The 20,148-nt window shown below is 39.4% G+C and overlaps 1 protein-coding gene across 1 annotated transcript; it reads left to right on the top strand.

The window, feature by feature from the left end:
* Positions 1 to 5,584: 5,584 nt before the first annotated feature.
* pi15a (peptidase inhibitor 15a) lies at positions 5,585 to 11,016 on the top strand. Its single transcript, XM_079361680.1, has 6 exons — positions 5,585 to 5,736; positions 5,884 to 6,190; positions 7,137 to 7,255; positions 8,359 to 8,491; positions 8,589 to 8,704; positions 9,447 to 11,016. Exons 2-6 carry the CDS (start codon positions 5,930 to 5,932, stop codon positions 9,580 to 9,582), a joined length of 765 nt encoding a protein of 254 aa, XP_079217806.1. The 5' UTR covers positions 5,585 to 5,736; positions 5,884 to 5,929; the 3' UTR covers positions 9,583 to 11,016.
* Positions 11,017 to 20,148: the final 9,132 nt, after the last annotated feature.

The following is a 20,148-nucleotide window of genomic DNA, read 5'->3' as shown; positions in this document are numbered from 1 at the left end:
TTTCTTTTCTAAAATTAATTATATTATCTTTGTTTGGCTCTTCTATTTAGGTAAAAGTACCATGTGTTTAATTAGAGGAAAACTATGTTGTATTTGAGTTGTTAATTGAAGCTGAAGTCCTATGATTTCTCTATATGCACCAACTTGTTTGCGCATGCTCCCCTCGAAGGTGTCAACTGGTTATGTAGGTGAAAAAAATGAACTTGGCTTGTTTGGCAATGTTCAGTATTTATACGTTCACAGGGAATTTGACTGCAGTTTAAAGTTGCTGTGTGCACAAAAAAAACAACTAGGAAACGGGTAACAAATACGGGTGGGACGATAATGTCTCCATTTGGTTCTATGATGACTCATGTGCTGATTTGAATGAAGTAGAATTGTTCTGATACAACAAGAAGTGTAATTTGACAGGGCCAATGATAAATTTTCTTATCCTTTTAAATCAAAAACAAAAGCTTAATCTACAAGAGGACAGCGTAATAAAATATTTCCAAAAACAATGAACATCACGTCAGTCAGTCTTTTTTTCGCTGATGTATTTGTTTTTCTTAAAACACCTCTCAAATACTCAAACAGCTCGGCAATCTGTTCCCACATATTCACTTTCTCTGTGATGATCATTTGACAGGCATCCGTTTTCTTTGTTATCTTTGAGAAGAGCCTCGCCCCACCTAGTATAATTGGTTGCCTGGAGCAGTGACATTCAGCACCTTGCTGAACAGTTGTTGAACAGGGCTGAGATGTTTCAGGCTGAACAAATCCTAACACTTGATGAACACTCTGAATGCTCTTTAAAAGATGCTGGGTGCATCAATTGCCTTCCAAGAACCAACACACTGCTCACGCTCTCTTCATTGGGAAACTATCTTCAAAAAAACAAGCAGGCTTATGTAGCATGCAAGTTAACACTTGCAGGATAGCATAATGATAACCTCATCACCATCATTAATTTTATTTAAATCCTTGCAAAACACACTGAGGGAGAACCTTCAATTGCAATAGTGCTGAGGTACAAGATACAGATAAAACAAGAGAACAGAGATAAAACAGAACCTGCAGCGCAGTTAAAAAAGGCAAGGTTAAAATTTGAAGAAGAAGAAAAAAAAAAAAGAATAGAATAAAGTAAGAATAAATAACAATTTAGAAAGCTAAAAGCCAAAACAGCTAAATTGAATTAAAATCAGAAATCAACATTTTGAATTTTTCCCAGTGTTGTTAATGTGTTTGTCTTAAAATTTCTCATAAAGCAAATTCCAAGTGTTTGGTGCATTGTAACTAAAAACAGACCTTCCTAACTCTGTGTGGATTCTAGGAACCTGCAGGGTGAGCCATGACTGAGATTGTGTATTGTGGCTACTACCATTTAAACAAAACATATAGTTAAAAGATATGGAAGAAGTTAATTTAAAAGAGATTTGTAAATTTATAAATAAATGTACAGATCTTTTCTAATATTAAGTGCCAGTTATCTATTTATTTTTAAAAGAACTAGAATGTGTCCCATATCTCTCTCTGGAAATGAAGTGCACGATGATATACTGCGTCTAAAGGCTTGAAAGTGCTGCTGGCTGCATGACCATACGTCACAATAATCAAGAACAGAAAGGAAAACTGCCTCACTAATTCTTTTCTGAGCGAATGCAGGTAAGCTATATTTATTTCTAAAAATAAAGACCAGTTGTTGTCTTAGCTTAGGTAAGATGTGTATTTTAAAAGTAATATATACATATATATGTATATATACACTCAACAAAAATATAAACGCAACACTTTTGTTTTTGCTCCCATTTGTCATGAGATGGACTCAAAGATCTAAAATTCATTCCAGATACACAATATTACCATTTCTCTCAAACATTGTTCATAAATCTGTCTAAATGTGTGATAGTGAGCACTTTTGCTTTGCTGAGACAATCCATCCCACCTCACAGGTGTGCCACATCAAGATGCTCATCAGACACCATGATTAGTGCATAGGTGTACCTTAGACTGTCCACAATAAAAGGCCACCCTGAAATGTGCAGTTTTTGCTTTATTGAGGGTCTGGGGACTCAGAACCAGTCAGTATCTGGTGTGACCACCATTTGCCTCATGCAGTGCAACACATCTTCTTCGCATAGAGTTTATCAGATTGTCAATTGTGGCCTGTGGAATGTTGGTCCACTCCTCTTCAATGGCTGTGCGAAGTTGCTGGATATTAGTGGGAACTGGTACGCGCTGTCGTATACGCCGGTCAAGCACATCCCAAACATGCTCAATGGGTGACATGTCCGGTGAGTATGCTGGCCATGCAAGAACTGGGACATTTTCAGCTTCCAAGAATTGTGTACAGATCCTTGCAACATGGGGCCGTGCATTATCTTGCTGAAACATGAGGTGATGTTCATGGATGTATGGCACAACAATGGGCCTCAGGATCTCATCACGGTATCTCTGTGCATTCAAAATGCCATCAATAAAATGCACCTGTGTTCTTCGTCCATAACAGATGCCTGCCCATACCATAACCCCACCACCACCATGGGCCACTCGATCCACAACATTGACATCAGCAAAGCGCTCACCCACACGACGCCACACACGCTGTCTGCCATCTGCCCTGAACAATGTAAACCGAGATTCATCCGTGAAGAGAACACCTCTCCAACGTGCCAGACGCCATCGAATGTGAGCATTTGCCCACTCAAGTCTGTTACGGCGACGATCTGGAGTCAGGTTAAGACCCCGATGAGGACGACGAGCATGCAGTTGAGCTTCCCTGAGACGGTTTCTGACAGTTTGTGCAGAAATTCTTTGGTTATGCAAACCAATTGTTTCAGCAGCTGTCTGAGTAGCTGGTCTCAGACGATCTTGGAGGTGAACCTGCTGGATGTGGAGGTCCTGGGCTGGTGTGGTTACACGTGGTCTGCGGTTGTGAGGCCGGTTGGATGTACTGCCATATTCTCTGAAACGCCTTTGGAGACGGCTTATGGTGGAGAAATGAACATTCAATGCCCGAGCAACAGATCTGGTTGACATTCCTGCTGTCAGCATGCCAATTGCACGCTCCCTCAATGCTTGCGCCATCTGTGGCATTTTGCTGTGAGACAAAACTGCACATTTCAGAGTGGCCTTTTATTGTGGGCAGTATAAGGTACACCTGTGCACTAATCATGGTGTCTGATGAGCATCTTGATGTGGCACACCTGTGAGGTGGGATGGATTGTCTCAGCAAAGCAAAAGTGCTCACTATCACACATTTAGACAGATTTATGAACAATGTTTGAGAGAAATGGTAATATTGTGTATCTGGAATGAATTTTAGATCTTTGAGTCCATCTCATGACAAATGGGAGCAAAAACAAAAGTGTTGCGTTTATATTTTTGTTGAGTATATATATATACATATATATATATATATATATATATATGTATATATATATATATATATATATATATATATGCAGATGCCAAGATATTTACAACATTTGAAAACATCATCTATTTATAAAAGCTTCCTGCAGGTTTTCAGTTGCCTCATGAATGGTATTTGAGTCAGTTTGAGTATGAAGGACTGTGTTGTCTGTGTAAAGATACAGATTGCAGTTGTGTCATGAAGTGGTAATGTCATTGATATAGATGGTAAACAACATTGGACCAAGCACTGAACCTTGGGGAACTCCCTTTGTGATGTTGTTAATAACCAGAGAAGTAGCAGAAGTAGTGCTTTGATTTGAACCCATTGGGTAAGTATGATGTATGTTAATAAAAAATATATTTTAACTGTACATTAACAACTCCAGTATTTTAGCAAGACATGGAGATTGAACTATAGTTATTCATGTCAGAGCTGTAACCACCTTTATGTAAAGGAATAAAGAGGCAGTCTTCCAAACTCTAATAGTCAGATTAAAAAAAATGAGTTATGTGTTTGCTGATTAGTTGCACAGTGAGTTACAAAGCAAAGGGATTGGGATTGTCATCACCAGTTGATTTATGTTCATCAGTTTACTAGTTCTCTACATGCACAACACTTACCTGAAATAATTACCCATATTTCACTGCATCATAACAGCGTGATATTTTTGTGGAGGACAGTTAATATTTAAGTTTTTGCCTTACAAAGCCAAATGTTTATTAATAGGCTAATTTGCCTGCTATCCCACTTTGATAGTTGTATAAATCTGAACGCTCACAGACCTGAAACCAGCTTGCCAATGGTTATTGTGTTTCAGTTATCGAACAAAAGATGACTAATTTCTGCATCAATAAATCTGTCGTAATCGTATAAGGCGCTTTAGTCAGAAGGATGGGTGATGACCTGCTGTTATAACTTTATCAATGAAAGACCCCAAACATTCACCGTTTTCTTTTTCAACTGCTCAGATTAGACAATTTTTCAGGAAACGAAATCGATTTTCAAAATCGACCAATGAAGAAATCCTGATACTTAGTGAATCCATTCTTCCCCAACATAAAATATTAACTGTTACGCACAGGCCAATAAATTGGAAAATGTATGTATATGAAAAATTAATCACCCTTGCAAACAGACTTAAACAGGCATTCAAGGGTGAGTACGAAAATCACAGAACTGAGGTTTTCATCCGCAGCCCCATCTTGGTTCTATAAATTTAAATTCAAGATTGAACAGGAAAAACTATATTCCTACTCAGTATCCTGGCATTAAGAAGAGCTCTGGATCAGGTATAGGAAGAAGAAATATTAAACTAATCTGTCATGATTTATCCTCAAACTCTGAAAAGTTTCCACCCCTGAGGAACCCTAAGTGGAATTGAGAAAAAAAACAGCAGTGGAGACTGAGAGTGTTAGCTACAATGTATGGATGGAGTGAAAAGGAGGAGAAAATCCCCTGAGTGACATATCGGACCCAAACACCTGAAAAGTCCATCACTTCCAAGAAGAGTTTGGGAAAGCACCAGTTATATCGGCATCATGAGAGAAGGAGAAAAAGGGGGGGAGGCAAAGAGGTTCCTGCGTCACGTTTCTTTGATTTGTTCACCAGCTGCCAATGAAAATGATGCCTGCAGAAGTTTTTTTTCTTCTTCTCTCTTAAGCTCTGCATGTGCACGAGCAAACCACAGCTGTAGCCACACACTGAACAAGTCCAATCTTTATAGTATAATGGATACAAGGAAGGAGGCTGAGAGCACACATGGAGCCAGTTCCAACACTGATATGACTCATACAATTACTGGCTTCCATCCACCCATGGGTTCATGAGGTTGCTCTGACCAAAGACCATTGTGGGAAGTGCACATTTTATCACCTGCATACGGAGCTGGTGTAAAAAGTTAATGGTTTGAGATGATTAATTATTTTAATTCAGCCCATAAAGTATTGTGAAATTTGGGGCCAAATTTACATGACAAGAACAATTTTATTTTATATGCTTCATCCTGCTTGGTGCAGTCAAATGCCATGCTGCCACATCCTGCAGCTGTTCCAAAGCAGATGTTATGAACACATACAAGATCTACCGAGAATGGAGTGTTTAAGGTGACAAGGAGGGGCTGTGCCTCTACCTCCGAGGCACGCGCACTTCCTGCATCGTCCGCTGCAATATATAAAGCCGCGAAGACAGACTGCGCCGGGTGTACTCACCAAGTTTGCAAAGCGCAGAAACTCATCACTTGCAGTAGCAGACCTCCCCCTCTCCCCAAAAACGCACTGAGGCTTTCAGAGGTGATACAGCCACTCTTAACGCAGGGACAGGGTACCGCGGTGCAAGCAAAGGTATGACTAACGTTTCAGTGTGTGAATGATTGTCGCTTAAATATGTTTCGTGTTTTGAAAAACACAACTTTCAAGCTTATTTGAATGGCAAAAGCTCTAATTTAAACGGACTGTTAAAAATAATGTCTCTTCTTTCTTTTTCTACAGGTCAATCGAAAACTAGGGATATTCTGTCTGCAGCTTTAAACCAAACATGAAACCTCATTATTTCACCCTAGATCTAATGCTTCTGTGCATATCCTGCGGCGCAAGTGCACTGGCACCAAGTAGTCCCGCTTTGTCGGCCAATTTCACCAGTTCTGGAGCAGCTCACAGCTATGGAACAGACACCACGACTATTTCTAAAACCAGGAGGAAGCGATACATCAGCCAGAATGACATGCTCGCTATTCTTGATTACCATAATAAAGTGAGAGGGAAGGTGTTTCCACCAGCATCCAACATGGAATACATGGTGAGTAAAGGCTATCAATCACTTCTTGTCTCGTTCTTGTACTGAGATGCACGTCTTTGCATTGAATTAGCGCCATATACAGTATACTTGATTTGAATTTTTTTTTATTGCGTTTCTTATACTATAGTTCTAAATGCATCAAGGATCTTGTTTTTTCAAATGTGGCATTAATATTAGATCAATAGATTCAATCTAGAAAGGAAGTGGCAAATGTCTTTAAGCTTCTTGACACCTTCAGCTGTTCAGCACATTTCACAGCAGTTAGACCACCAAAGTAGGCACTCCCAAAGAAAGAGGGGTCATGTAATGGTAGGCTGCCAGTGGCCCACTGGCAGTGCATTATGCAAAGGTAGTAAGGGCTATCTTAGACCTCAGTCCAAACAAATCTTTTAATTCATTCTATATTATTAGATTTTTTTTATTCTAAAACAATAGTCTCATCTGGTAAAAATGCTTACTTTAGTATCTTAGACTTCCCCCAAAATCTTGGCAACTGAGCAGACATAGTAAGACTTGAAACTAGCAGCATCTCCATGTATGATGTTTACATGCAAACTGTAAGATGCAGTTAAAGAGTCTCTTCTTCTAATAAAAGATAAAGCAATGTGAAGAGGCATCCTTTAATCCCTTCAGTCACGGTCTATTTCCAGTAAAAGTGTTCAAGTGTGGAGCCCTTACCTTGATTATTGTATTCTTAAAGCTCTCCATCTCCCTGTTAAATGGAAGAGTTTCACGGGATACCAGGCAACCAACTTTCTCCACTTATGTAACTTATTTGATGGATGACTGTTGCCATGGTTACAGCTGTAACAGGCAATGAGGTCAGAAAGTGCTGACTCTTATCTGACATCTAGCTGCTGAATGAAGATCTGGGTGGTGTTGATATTTTTCCGTCGGTTATGTAACGACCTAACATGTATCCATGTGTGTGCATGTGTGTGTTTAGGTGTGGGACGACACCCTGGCTAAGACAGCAGAGGACTGGGCTCATGCTTGCCTGTGGGAGCATGGACCGCCTCACCTCCTCCGTTTCCTCGGTCAAAACCTCTCTGTCAGGACAGGACGGTGAGTGACCTTTGAGCATCTTTAACCCTCCCCCTCGCCGACATCTGCTGCTTCTCTCAGGGATGACTCTCTCACTCTCAGTCATGGTCGTTGTCTTGCAGCCCCCTTATTTTCTCTTCTAAAAGTTTTTGCACTGTGACCTGGTGACTGCTTGAGGAATGCTCCTGTGACCCCTCAGATAAACACGACTTGTGTTTTCAGCTATGACCCATGAGGACAAAGGAGCATCCCTTCAGAAGGTCTTGACTTTCCATTTGGAAACACAGGGCACCTTCACGTGTTTGAATACTTTCAGGCTTTATTGAGGGATAACATGAGACTCGAGGGAATACAGCTAATCGTAACATTTCCTTCTGTCTGACGAATCCCACGTAGTAATGCCATTCTACTGTCTTGCAGAAAAGAATAAAAATACATTTTGAAGACTTAGTTGAAAAAGGATTTAGTTGAAGTTATTTATTGGAGTTCATCTGCTTGACTTTATAATTTTGAGTAATCTGTGGAAAACCTAGGGGAAAAAAAGTATTGTGCCAGACCAAGCCCCCTATAGACCATGAAATGTGCTTCTTTAGAAAAACATAACTATGTTTCATCCACACTAAGTGCAGATTTCAATCCTACTCATGTTAAGAGGCGGAGTGTAACCATCCCACACTGACTCTAAATGTGACTCAATGTCTTTGGCAAGTTAGCATTATACAGTTCAGAGTGTGTTTGGACACCTCACAGATAAACTTGGCTGCTTCAAAAACAATGACTAGTTCAATCATTTTTAAGAATGAAGGTTGTTGCGTTTTTGGCAGCAAACTCTGATTTGTGGCCAGTTTACCAATAGTGGATGTAGTCATGATGAAAATGAAGCACATGTTTTATTTAATGTTCCAGCCTACAATGTAACATCAACCATTTTGCATAGGGCATCTTTACTCAGGCTGAACACAAAACAATTTATTGGAAGACAGAATCGGGATATAAAAAGTAAGAAAAAGGGCAAATTGGGGAAATGAACTGGGCTGTGCTCTGAACCCAAGAAGAGTCTGCAATAGTTTCTAAACATCTGTTTCAATATAGTCAGTTAAGTTTTGTCCGCCTTCTGTCCACAGCTATCGATCCATTCTGCAGCTGGTAAAGCCATGGTACGATGAGGTCAAAGATTACTCTTTTCCATACCCCCGTGACTGTAACCCTCGATGCCCACTCAGATGTTATGGACCCATGTGTACCCATTACACGCAGGTACACAAACAAGGATCAGTATCACATGTAATATTGTTGAACTGTTGCATCAGTGGCATTAACGTTCTGCTGATGTGCCTTTCCCCCCCCCCCACAGATGGTGTGGGCGACATCCAACAAAGTGGGCTGCGCAGTTCACACATGCCATAATATGAACGTGTGGGGTTCAGTGTGGAAACGGGCAACATATTTAGTCTGCAACTACTCACCAAAGTAAGTGAAGTGAGGGTTAAATGTATAGTTCTCTTCTTGTATAGTGTTACTTGCACGCTTTAAGTAAGCTTTAATCTAATTCTAGTGAACCTGTTAACCCGATGACGATAGGGTGACCACTGGCTTAATCCCGACACAGACGACTCTGTTTCGTGCTGAGCTTTGAAATGCCACCCATGTCGTAACAGACGAATATTCTCTAAAACATTCAAAGAATTAGTAGCTCGTTTGGACTTGTGACTGACTTGTGACCTAAGTTCTTTCATCCCACTGGATGCAGACATATGCAAGAGAACTGGCTCGGGACACATCCTGACCATGGGTAATGCTAAGATGCTAAGATATAGACCTACAGTGAACATTTGGCACACATGCTGAAGTTTCTGGCAAAGTATGTATTGATATGCGGTTTATTTCCTACAAAAGGTCCTCTGTTATTAGCAGATCAACTTCATAGAATTCAGATTTTTCTCATCTTTAAGAATTAAAAGCCATTATTGCTGATCTTTATCTTCAAAAAATATTATTTTATAATATTTAGAAGTCAAAATAATTGATAAATAGACATTGATTACAACTCATTGATTATATTCAGGTACACTGATTATTTTCACGTTTTTTCTGTATATGAACCTGAAATGCATCTTTGACAGACATTTATCTTTATGCTTTTAATTAATTAAACATTAGTTTTGTAAGAAAAAATCCTACATTGACTTTCTGTCTGCTTTCCATCTTCCAGGGGTAACTGGATCGGAGAGGCCCCGTACAAAGTAGGTGTCCCCTGCTCTGCCTGCCCTCCGAGCTACGGAGGCTCCTGCAACAACAACATGTGCTTCCCCGCTCTCAAGACAAACTACCTGCACTGGTTCAAATAAACACAGGTTTCCTTTTGACATAAGCTGACACCCTGCAGTACCACAGAGACAGTACTTCAATCCTCTAAGGATTTGCACAACAGTCTTGGACCACACTATTTTGTATATATGGGCTTATTTAAAGACATAAAACATACATTTGAAGGCAGCATATGATTTTGAAATGATGACTTGTAAATAAAATGTAAATTAATTTCATTTGTACCAGAAATGCTATGGAAATTTTAATTGATTGGATATAATTTATGTGTAGAGTGGGTCCTTAAACACAGAATATATTGTATGTGGTGCTGCGTTTTCACTATGTGTTTACCATTGACAACATGGTAATTAAGGTCATAACAGGATCATAGCTGCTCATACCTGCTCACTCTGGTGCTATGGGCATCACACCTTCATGTTGTGTGCTCTGCCTTCATAGGAATGTTTGTGATGTTGAGATCAAAGCTTTTGACCTCAGAGGCTAAAACCTACACTGGTGGCGTCAGCTTTGTCGGCACCTGAGGTCAAGCAAACTTCAGCGTTATTGAAATTTTCATTCATGTCCTGCAACAAATTAGCAAGGTTTGTTGACAAAAGTGCACTTACAGTAAACTGAACCAAAAAGAAGTGACATCAGTCCGACTTGGTGGTTTCTTTAAACGCCCAGTGTCATCATACATTTTGCCTCTAATGTCAAAAGCCCTTTTTGTTTCAACATCTGCACAGTTAAATCTGCACTGATTCAGTCTTTTATTTCATTACAAACATGACAAAGTTTTGAGTTATACTAAATGGAGCACATACATTAAGTCTGACCCTCATATCTGTTTGCTAATCATAGTTGAACATGGTGTATTGGTATGTTGTACACCAATATATTGATATGTCTGACAAATCCTTTGTTTATATTTTGCTCTGATCACTGATGTAGGTTTTTTTTTTCTTCCTGGCACTCAAGTGCACCTTAATCTTTGTTCTGCCAAAATACTTGGAAATGATTATTTTGTGTATATGTAATCATAACACCTTGTCTATCCTAAAAAAAACAAGTATACTGTAAGTTATTCATTTTTATATGGGGAAAATATTTAATTGATTGTATTTTTGTATTGTTTTGTAAAAGGGTTGTAAATATGTCCGATTGATTAAAAAGTGCTGAAAAAGGTTCAATCGCATGTCAACTTTTAAAAAAGGTTCGAATTTGATACATTTCTATGATTTGCTGTAGTTGCATAGTACTGCCAAGTGAGTGTCTGAACACTTCTAACTGGGCTAATGTCCCAGAACTTCTTCCAAATGAGGTCAGTTTCTCAGTACTAGAAGAAGTGTCAGCAGGAGGGAGGACCAAAAATCTGTTAAATCACAGAGATGTTGCCAGTGATCCAATATTAGTGTGTAACATTGTAGAGCAAAATAGGGGAAAAAATATAGCACTGCCTCATGAATTCAACTTTAACAACAAGCTACTTATGCAATGAACTGTGCTTTACTAAAGGTGTTTTGTGTTTTTGATTAAACGTGTCGACTCAAATTGTCCTGCAAACACTGTCTATGCTGATTTGTTGCAGCTTCCCCTCACGTGATATCGACTGCCCAGTACTGATCCAGCTCTTTCATTCTCCGTTTTCACTTTTAATTCAAACAATGCCATTTGTAAAGCCCCACCTGCGGAATATGAAAGGCTGAGAGGGAGGAGAGAAAACATGCTTGAGCTCCATCAGAAGCATAATATGACATGGTTGACTTTGGCCCAAGTGCCGAGAGTGCGACGCAAGCAGCACAGTAACACAAGAAGCACAAAGAGGGAGAAGGTGTCACAACTGACGTCAGAATTAACATAAACGCACTGTTAAAGACTCACACTTCCCTGCTGTCTAATGTCAAATGTTTGCATGCTATGAAGAAAAAAGTGGGAGAGATGGGGACAAACTTTGAGGGGGAGGTAAAAATGCTCTGATTTGTTGGACAGATGCTGCAGTTTCTTCTCCAGCTGGGATTGCAGAATATGGTTTGAAGCCAGCATAAAAATAATTACACATAAGAAAAACAGGCTATTCAGCAAACACATTTGCAAACAAGGTTACAATCTGGATTATTTGTCAGAGAAACAGTTAGTTAAAGTTCACACGCAAACTCCTAAAAATCTGTTCCAGGTTACAAACGTTGAATGCACTTTGGCAGGTAAGAATACAAAGTATCACCTTGCATGAGGTTTTCAAACCACTTCCTGCGCTCTATTAAAAAAACAAAAGCTTCATTAATACAGCCAGCCATAACAGGCGAGCTCACTACCTGGAACTAACCAACAGAGTTTTAGGAACACATTAGTATGCACGGGAAAAATCTTTCTATTGGAGCAGATGCTGACAACAGAGCCAAGAAGATGATTGGTGGATATTTAAAAGGCACATCAGCAGGATGAGGAGTAAAAGATATTAGGAAGAGTAAGACGACCTGCTGCCGAACCTAACCTGGCATATCAATCACTGGCAAAGGCTGAGCGAGGGTTAAGGATATGGATTTGGGTTAGGATTAAAACAGCCTGTGATGTTGCCGTGAGATGAATTCAAAAACACCTGCTGAGGGTGCTTAACTGCAGCAATTCACATATTCTGCTCATGCTCTTATTTTTACATTTCTGTTGTTGTCCTTTCGACCGAGTCTCATTAACATCTCCCACACTTCAAAATGGTCAGTTTCTCCAGAAACTGCAAATTTACTTAAAGAGTTCTATAATTCAATCAAGTATGGTTTTATACCACTTCTCTGCACATGTTGTGTATAATGACATACATTAGATGCTTTCACCTTCAATATCTTGATTATGTCTCACCTGACCAAATCTCAAAGGGCACTTTCCATTTTCAGTCACTTACCCTACATGTCTAACTCACAATGCTCAAATTTAACTGTACTTTAACTGTCATTATTATTGCACACACTAAACAGTCTTAAAACTCTGCACGTCAACTAAACGTGTATGGATATAAACTCCCGACTTTTTATCAGCTTTTATCTTTTATAGATTAAACAGATATTTCAAAGGCATCCAACTTCATGTGTTTAACTGACATTTCAACAACAGGCGACACATTCAGATCAAGTAAATACATCCCTCTACCTCTAATATGTCTAAACAATCCATACTTTAACTTTGAGCTCATCATAGTTTATACACTTAAACTAGTTTCTTTCAGGATCTCTGTTCTCACTGACACTTCCAGTTCCGCTTAACAGAGCAAATGTGTCACTGTAACCTCCACCGTGAATTCAGTTTCATAGTTTACCCTTTACCTGCTCTCTCCTAATAGATTTCAATGTGACACTTTAGCTGACTTTGTCTTCATTTACAGTCAAACCACTTCAGACATTACACTAAAGTGGAATTTAAATAATGCAGCTTGTATTTCTCACTTTTAAAAGAAAATACTTGCAGGGCATTTTAAAACTGACATGCCTGCGCCACTTGTCTTTAACATTTTAAACACTTTTTGATGGTTAAAATAATGTCAATGACAAGAAGTAACTTTTTCCAAAACTAGAAATGGTTCACTGTTACATTCTCTACTTAAACTGCTTTCAGGTGGTAAAACTCACTTTAACTATTTCACAGCTTGGGCTACAGGTAAGAGAGAAGAGTGCCATAAGCAGACAATAGCAAAAAGAGTTATGCTTTCTAATAATGTATGGCCAAATTGAACACCTACCGTCAGGCTTTTTGGCAAACTTCTATTGAGGAAATGAGGCAAGCTGGTGGGGTAGATTGGTGGAAGGACAACTCCAAATCCATATGGAAAATAAATCCAAACTGATGGCCTAACACAGGACAAGGTGTGGTGTATGGCAAAAAGACTAAAAGGAACAGGTGAGCAGGTGGGTTGGAGAATGCCTGGTGATTGCATAGCTGATTAGAACAGGTGTGTGGCTGGGGCCAGACAGGAAGGTTTGTAGACCTCTGGTGGAGAGATGGAGAATTGCAAAGGGAGCTTGGGAAATGGGGATGACAATAGAAAAGAAACAGACACAAAGTGGACAAAAAACTGACAACGTCCACAAGTCACTACACTTAAAGTCATTCCATTGAGTTCTTTCACTTTCAACAAAATGAATCCTTTGCACTTCATCTGTATCTTAAACTCCTTGCAGCAGTTTGATTCAAACTAATATCAACATTTGGCTAATTTGACTCTTCTAAACTGATTCAATGTATGCATTAAAAAGAGTTTCGATCCTTTAAAAAATGTGAAGAAGTTTTTCTGAAAGTAAAGCCTTTTTCTTTATTTTCCTTGGTCTGATTTAGTCTATTGTTCTTTTATGTCATTAAATCCCCACCCACTAAGAGTAGCTAAGCAAGAAGATAAACTGGGCTTGGCTGAGTATCAACAGCAGAGAGAGAGAGAGAGAGAGAGAGAGAGAGAGAGAGAGATACAATCAGAAAGACAGAGAAGAAACAGATTTTCAGTCTCAGGTTGCTGCATCAATAAATCCTTCCCAGCTAGCTTTTTCTAACAGCTAGTGCCAACGCCTTCTGAAGCCACGATGACGCATCTCTACGCTCATCCCAAGGTGCACCACTTTTCCTAATAACACAAGTGAATTACAGAGCTGTCAAATAAACTGTTATTGCTAAAACAGTTTCATCTCCCTCAAGTGTGAAAGTGGTGAAACGTTTATTTAGAAAGAAGATGGAGACTTTATAGGGACCACAGCAGGGTGATAGATCATTAATGGGGAGCGGGTGAGGTTTGGGGAGTCAGTTTCCAAAGTGTATGAGCACTATCCAAATCCAATAAGGATGAGAAGTATGAGAAGTCGTTTGAATATACAAAAGGAGGGGATAAATCTTGCGTAGAGTGAGTTTGTAGATTTGCTGATGTTGGTTGTGCAGTTAAAAGCTCTCCTTCCTTCCTTCCTTCACCGTCTCTGTATTCCAACCTCATTGCCCTCTCTGACTTGCAGATCTGAATGGTTGAAAACTTGGCTACTCCATGCCGCCAAGGGGATATTGGGAATGGCTTCATTTTAATGCATTTTACTTTTTTTTCCCTGTGTGTCTGTCCTAGCTATGTTTACTTTGCTCCCCTTGCAGCTCAACCATCGGAAATGCTGCCTGTGCCTAGCGTAAGGCGCACACTGTCCTCAAACATCCCCAAAAATGTGAATGCCAAGGGTGCTTGAGGACATCCAAAGAGCATCTGAACTTAAGCTGGAGTTAGAGCCAAAGTAAGAAAACAGTTATTCACCTCCTTATCTGTTATTATACCTTGTCTGAAACACTTATCTGATTGGCTACTGAAAGTCTGAATTAATTAAATGTAAATTCAAACTCCTGTGAGGAACTTTCTTTCTTTTTTTTTACTCTTGTCCTTTACATGTGTATTATTGATCTTTGACAGAAATGTAAATGATCTTGGTTTATATGTAGAATGCTGGATGCTGGTGGTTAGTTTGCATGCCTGACAGTATGTGTGTAGGCTGTGCTAAGTTTTGGTTTGGGAAATTGTTCAAAAGTGAGTTTTAGCTGGACCCAGCAGTTAATGGGCACCCCGCATGTACAGAGGCCAAATTATTTCTTCATTGCGTGATATCATTTTGCTCAATATTGGTCTGTTGATTTTCCTGCATGTAAAACTTTGTGCTGCTGTCTTGCCTGGTCTTTTTGTGTAAGAGGTGTATCAAGGGTTAAAGAAGAAAAAAAATTTACATTGCCATTTTGATAGATTTTAAATACTGCAGAGAAAACTCCCACATACATTTGTACTATAACTTTAACCATAGAGAAACTTACAGTGTTTATACCCCTGACATATATGCTTGGGTCATGCAGGAATCTGTTGACGTGATTCTCAGAGACTGATGTCAGCTTCTTGAAACATGTTTTGGGATCACCTCTAATGTTGGCACGTACATGGTAAAACCCTTTTGCCACCCATAAATCTTTCAGGGCTGAATGGTTAACTGCAGGGCAATGCTTCTTCTTTTGAGGTGGATGCCCTTACTTCAAACAAGGAGTTAAAAAATGAAGCGTCTCAGGTACACAAATCGTTTGCGGTGTCTCAGATGTGTATTTTGGTCCCAAAATGCTATTTATTTAGGGTAGCACCGCCATAACACGTGGGGAAAGGTATGATTTCTTCCAGCTTTTCTTGTTTTAATTGACACATTCTCTCTGCACTGACGTTGCATGCAATCAGCCACATTGAAATAAGACGTTATTTGAATTTAAGCATGTTATGGTCACTTTTCTCGTCTGGTGACTTTTCCTTGGCAAGGTAAGCTCCTTACATGGACAAGTAAAAGATAAATAAAGCACATACCTCAGTATAGATATTCCATTTTATGATGAAGGACATTAGCCACTGTTATGTCATAAAACGGTATAGTCTATATTAACCTCATGTGTGACATTACGTAAAATCTTTTTCTTTCCAACATTTTTGGAGCTGCGAGAATCATTCTACAGTACAACACGTCAAACTAGACTAGACTTGACCATTTTGGTTTAGTATTAGAACATAAACTGAACCGGTCTGGGTTCTGTGTTTGCCCTCCATATCCTACTGAAGTCTTTGTCTTGGACAGGCCACAGCTGCCTCCTCACAGGGGCCTCGCAGGGACTTCAGACAAGCGGCATTCTGCAGCAGCAAAACGAGGGCCAAAATCAATGTCCTGTCAGAGGCACTGCAGTGGGGGAGTGCTGCAAATTCAGATGGGCTTCCCTCCTTCTTTCTGGCCTCTGTTTCATACTTGAAATCAGCAAGCACACAAACACGTTGATGCTTGTACAATGCTTGCTCAAATGCAGAAAAAATATTTGTGACATCATATGTGACAAGAAAATGCATTATTATTGAATTCTCTCAAGAATATATCACTACACAAGATTACACTTGGCATTATTATGGAATGTACTGGTTTCAGTTTGCACAATAAGCAACAATTCAAGAAAAGTCCAGCATGAAGAAGAAAAAATACTTAAACAGTAAATTCTGGGTTATATTACATAATTGAAGGTTTTGCAAAACACAAAGGTAATGTGAGAATCCACAATTCCCCTGATCCCAGTGTGGTGACATTATCAGCTGACCAACATTTCAGTCCTTCAGTTTGCTCAATATATTGGCTATGGAAAGAGCCTTATTGTGGAACACAATCACCAAAGCTGACCCTTGTGGTTAAAAAATATGGTTGCTGAAGCATTTTAGTTTTGTCGTCAGGCACTCGTTTTGTGTTTTTCTTTTGAGCGTTTTTTTTCCAACCTGATTCCCTCGGTGAGACTCTGATCAGAAAGCCAGACACTGACACCTGGTGGTCACATAAAGCCTCTGCTCTATGTAAAACATTTCCTAGAAAGACAAGAGATACCTTTTCCAACATATTCTTAGGAAGCTTAATATAAAATATATTGGTGTAAAATCCATTAGATAATCAGCATCAACTTTTCAAAAGGAAAGTTAATACTTGTATGCAACTGTGCAGTTGTAATTTCATAGAGCAAAAATATTGTTAGCTATTGTAATCACACATCTAAATTCATGGTCAGTCAGAGTAATTTAGAATAGGTTTTTTTTAACATAACATTCACTTACTGGCCCACATTCCTGTATAGAAAGTTATAGGAAATAAATTAAAGGCGTACCAAAAGGTTTTCTTCTTCAGATTAACATCAATGAACGCACAGAATCGCTACATCTGTAAAAATCAATCGATATCATCATTGAAATATTTCATTGCAATTTTGCATCATTTAGAAATCTTGCTGACAACAACTCTACACTTTAAATATTGTTACATTTTGGAATTTAAAGTACTTCTTACAGCATTTTAAAACGTAGCTATGGTTGAACTTTAACACAAATTTGATAGGAGGGGAGGAAGTGTTAGAACATAAAAAATCGTAATAAAAAAACAAAACGCTCTTTGAGAAGATAAAAGGTGAGAAGTAGGAGAGAGGACATTTAAACAGAATGGTTTATGTGAATATTTTAGTGCAGTCAATGTTGGTATATTAGATATTTCATTTGAGAACATTACAATAAAAGTCAAATTAAATAACCCTGCAATCACACCTGTTTCCTAACACTGCACAAGCACTGTTTGATTTGGGGCTCACACATGCAATGGCATCTCCTCACAACCAGGGGGTAGAGGCAGACAAACTAAATCTCTCTGACCTGCAGTAGATATCGCAGGCGGCCTTCTGCTGAACACTGCTGATAATGTCACAAAAGCAAAGCTGCCAAATGACCTTGATGCTCTTTACTCCCATTCTCACCCCGACTCCCTTCCAACGCGCTGACCTCAATCGGGCTCAACGAGAACCATTAGTGAGCAATATGCCAGATAACAGGGGCCAACAAAAAGTGTTCATAGATTGTGTGTGTGGTTTTTTGTGGTGTCCAGAGGCTTCTGTTGTGTGTGTGTGGATGTGGATGGTTTCTGGCATGGCTGACGCATTCTGCTGGGTTTCACAGGATTTCTTGCAAGACCGCATGCTGAATGGAGGTGGTACAGGGCCCGTGGCTTGACAATGAGTGTGTGGGTGAGATAGGAAAAAAAAAAAAAAAAAATGAGGGGGAGAAAACAACGGGAAGAGAGAGGAAAATTAAAGCAGAGGAAAGGAAAGAATGAGTGTTTGAGAGAGACACAAAAATGTAAAATGTGAAAAGAGAAAATTAGGACAGAATAACAACATCAGGAGGCAATAGAAAACAGCAGATGCAATAAAAAATGAAGGGATAAAGCTGCTAACACAAGAGGCTGGAGCATGAAATCAATTATATTGCTCCACTGTGGGCACAAATACTGTAAATTTACTGGCAAGCATTGTAATAAACATGAATCAGAGACTTTTGCTTCTGTTACAGATGGCTTGACCTAAATGACCATGTTGTAAATCATATAAATCCAGAAATAGTTGGTAAGTATATTTCCTTTATCCAAACTATTTCATTTCCAGAGACAGACATGCTTCTGCCCCTTAGTCTTAAAGTATGTTAGCCAGTATGTGTTTGAAGTCATTTCATGTAGAGAGCCCATAAAACATATTCTGAGTGTTTCAAAAAAGTACATGTTTTATGTATTGACTCATATATCAATGCTACAAAGGCATGTGTAGCAACATGCAGCCTGTCACCGCTTTGCTGCCTTACCTTTCCGTTTAACAAAGACACACGCACACACCACACACCTACACACGCACACACCTACACACGCACACACCTACACACACACACACACACACACACACACACACACACACACACACACACACACACACACACACACACACACACACACACACACCCACACACCACACACACACACACACACACACACAAATGAGCCACATTAATTCTACAGCAGATGAATGAGTGTTTTCCTCCTGGGAGTTGTGGGCAAAGTGAGAGCCTTGCTGTTTCAACTGCGGTGTGACGGGGGGGGGGGGGGGGGGGGGGTCAGCTTTGACTGACTGCAGAGAGAGGGCCGCTGCTGGGACCGTGTCCGAGGTCCCTGCTTCTGACCCAGGAAGCAGACAGTAAAACCACAGGTTTATGGAAGTTCAGAATGTGGAGGGTCCCCTTATGAGAAAACTGTTGTATTATACAGACGTACTACAGAAGAACCTACAGAAGTAAGTCGGACAGCCTAGTAAGCCTGTGAGAGAGGGTTTGTATTTATCAGTAGTATTTTCTTATACTATGTGCTGTGGTTAGCTAACTAACTTAGCTAACCACAACCACCAGTTGTGGTTAGCTAGCTAACTGGTTTAAGCTCAGTATACCTGTGGATGCTTGACTTTTATGCATCTTCATTCCAGGCGTGAAGTTTTTTACTGTACTAAATTTTCATGAAGGTTACATGTGTATTCTATAATAATAAGATTAGTTAATAAAAAAGGTGTTGTTTTTTTTTAATATTAAACCTGACAGTTCCATAAAAAATACTTTTCCCCACTGCCGTTCTCAGATTGGTTAAACAGAAGAACTGAACTAACTCTATAAAGTAGCCTATGCAATTATTATTAACCTATGTAGCCTTTATGTAACCTATATGTACCCTATGAAGTAAACATAGAAGAATACATGTATTCCTGATTTATAATTTTGATAAAAATGGCACTGCTCATGAAACTTTCAAATTTGATTTGCTGTATATTTCTACTTGAGTAGAGCGTTGAATGAATGGCTGTGCCTCTAAGTTTTTTTTTGTTAACATTTTTACATGTTGGTATTGATACTTTTGTGCGTCTTCCACCATTAATCAAGGCTTCTTGAAATGAATATTTTATTCAAGCACATTACCTATCCATGTCATGTGGACCACTTTACAGTATGTTACAGGTCTATTAAAGCTCATACAGTGGCAGCATTGTCCATTCAGTCCTTGATTCTCCTGATGAGTAAAGGCAGTGTGCCAAAAACACAACAAAATAAAAACATCAGGGAGTCATGGAAACAAAGGGATTAACTGAGGAAGAGAAACAGAGTTAATGTACTCCCAGCACATGGCCGATTTGGCCAGTGTTTGGTTTATTATGTCTGTCAGGTAAAATACAAGACGATTGTGTCTCCTCCTGTGGAA

Source organism: Symphodus melops, assembly GCF_947650265.1.
Source record: "Symphodus melops genome assembly, chromosome: 14".
NCBI lineage: Eukaryota > Metazoa > Chordata > Actinopteri > Labriformes > Labridae > Symphodus > Symphodus melops.
Note: the sequence above shows the minus strand (reverse complement) of the source record. Positions and strands in the feature narration are given on the sequence as shown.